General features: G+C 61.5%; 1 protein-coding gene across 1 annotated transcript in view; it reads right to left on the reverse strand.

Annotated features, from left to right (window-relative positions):
- Nucleotides 1-37: 37 nt before the first annotated feature.
- The window catches only part of LOC103774025 (retinal homeobox protein Rx1), a 2,611-nt gene continuing 639 nt past the window's right edge, over nt 38-2,009 (reverse strand). The window contains exon 2 of the mRNA XM_008941408.1: nt 38-493. Within this exon, the coding sequence (XP_008939656.1) occupies nt 50-493 (444 nt within the window). The 3' untranslated portion in view covers nt 38-49. The remainder of the gene's footprint in view (nt 494-2,009) is intronic.

The following is a 2,009-nucleotide window of genomic DNA, read 5'->3' on the forward strand; positions in this document are numbered from 1 at the left end:
GATGCTGGGGGCAGGAGCCAGGGGCCAGCAGGGTTGGGGGGAGCGTTCATCAAATGGGCTGCCAGGTCTTGTCAATGGTCTGAATGTGCTCCTTGGCTTTCATGCGGAGCGAGGCGATGCTGGAGCTCCTCTGGTCCACCTCCTCCAGCGGGTACTTGTCCACAAAGGTGGTGCTGCACTGGTAGGGTGTGGGGGCCATGGGCTGCATGCCCTGTGCCATCGGTGGGGGGCTGTTGAGGAAGGAGTGCCCGCCGTAGGGGGGCTGCAGGGCCTGGGGGGCTCCCATGAAGCCAGGGATGCTGTGGACCCTGGTGGCGCTGGAGATGGGGGACGTCAGCCAGGGGTCGAGCGGGAGGGAGTTGCTCATGGGCCCCACGTTGGGTGTCATGGGGGGCCGGTTGAAGGAGAGCACGGGGGTGTCGTGGAGCTTCATGGAGCTGGCCTCCATCTTCTCCTGCCGTCTCCACTTGGCTCGACGGTTCTGGAACCAGACCTGCGAGGTGAGAGCCAGGGTGAGCCCCACCATGCCCAGCTGGTCCCTCGCAGGGTGCCTCCCACGCTGTGCCCTGGGGGGTGCCCCATGTGCTGTGCCCCATGCAGGGTGCCCTGTTGTGCTGTACCCCACACAGGGTGCCCCACACGGAGAGCTCCGGGTGGAGTGTCCCGTATGGGGCATCCCATCCCTCATGGGGTCCCTCACGACCCTGTGTGCTGGGTCTCGTGTGGGCTCCAGCAATCCACAGCCCACCGCACACCTCTGCTGAGCCTCTCCCACAGGCTCCAGAGACCGAGGGCACCTCCGAGGTGTGGAAAGTGAGAGGAGTCACTGCACAGCCCCTGCCCCTGCTGCTCCACAGGACTGTGCACCCCAGCCCCACAAACACCTGTATGGTCCTTGGTATAACGTCGTCTGGCTTTCCAAGGCTCCTTGATAATAACTTCTAGAAGCCAAGTTGCCACAGCAACACCAAACCCCACAGGAACGAGAAGGACCAGTGAGCCAAGGCCAGCGGTGACATCTTGCCCCACGGGAGCTGCTCTCCAGAGCTCTGGTCCCCTGAACCCCACTTGGGCTGTGAGGTGGGTGTCTCCCATGGGCTGCTCAGCTGTGGGTGGACATGGACTACACTGGTACAAACTTTGTGTCCGAAAAGCAACGAAGCTGGGGAAGGGTGTAGAGCCCAAGTGTGGGGAGGAGCAGCTGAGGGAGCTGGGGGTGCTGAGCCTGGAGCAAAGGAGGCTCAGGGGAGACCTTCTGGCTCTGCACAGCTCCGGACAGGAGCCTGGAGCCAGGGGGGGGGCGGGCTTTGCTCCCAAGGAACAAGGGACAGGACAAGAGGAAATGGCCTCAAGTTGCACCAGGGAAGGTTTGGATTGGATATTAGGAAAAACATCTTCCCCTGGAGGGTTGCCCAGGGCTGTGCCAGGCTGCCCAGGGCAGTGGTGGAGTCCCCCCCCCTGGAGGGGTTTCCAAGCCGTGGAGATGTGGGGTGAGGGACACGGGGCAGTGGGGACCTGGCAGTGCTGGGGGTGGTTGGACTCCATGATCTCAGAGGTCTTTTACAATCTAAGTGATCCTGTAATTCTGTGAAGCTGCTCGTGGCTCAGAGAGGTTGGCAGAGGTTTGTGTCCCTGTGATCTGGACCTCCCCAGAAAATGGCTGCGCTGCGTTGCCCTGGACTGGGTCTGAGGCCGGGGAAACTCAGATCATTTGTAGAGGGGTTACTGATTTTGAGTTTGTCACTTCTTTAACTCCCTGACCCTTTCCCTCTCCCCGGCCTCGCCCAGTCAATCCCAGGGCTGGTGGTGAGCAGACTGGTGGGACCCCAGGCTCTTCTCCAGGCTGTGCCATCCCCTGCAGAGCCTTCTCCTACAGCCCAGGGAGTAAAACCTCCCCAGCCCCGCCCATGGCCATAACCATCCCACTCTGGTAATCCTAAAACCCCCAAATCCATCAGGCTCTTGTGCCTTCCTAGCCCTAAAGACCTGGAAGTGGCCATGAGTGGCTG

This window comes from Merops nubicus, unplaced genomic scaffold (assembly GCF_000691845.1).
Source record: "Merops nubicus isolate BGI_N331 unplaced genomic scaffold, ASM69184v1 scaffold24255, whole genome shotgun sequence".
NCBI lineage: Eukaryota > Metazoa > Chordata > Aves > Coraciiformes > Meropidae > Merops > Merops nubicus.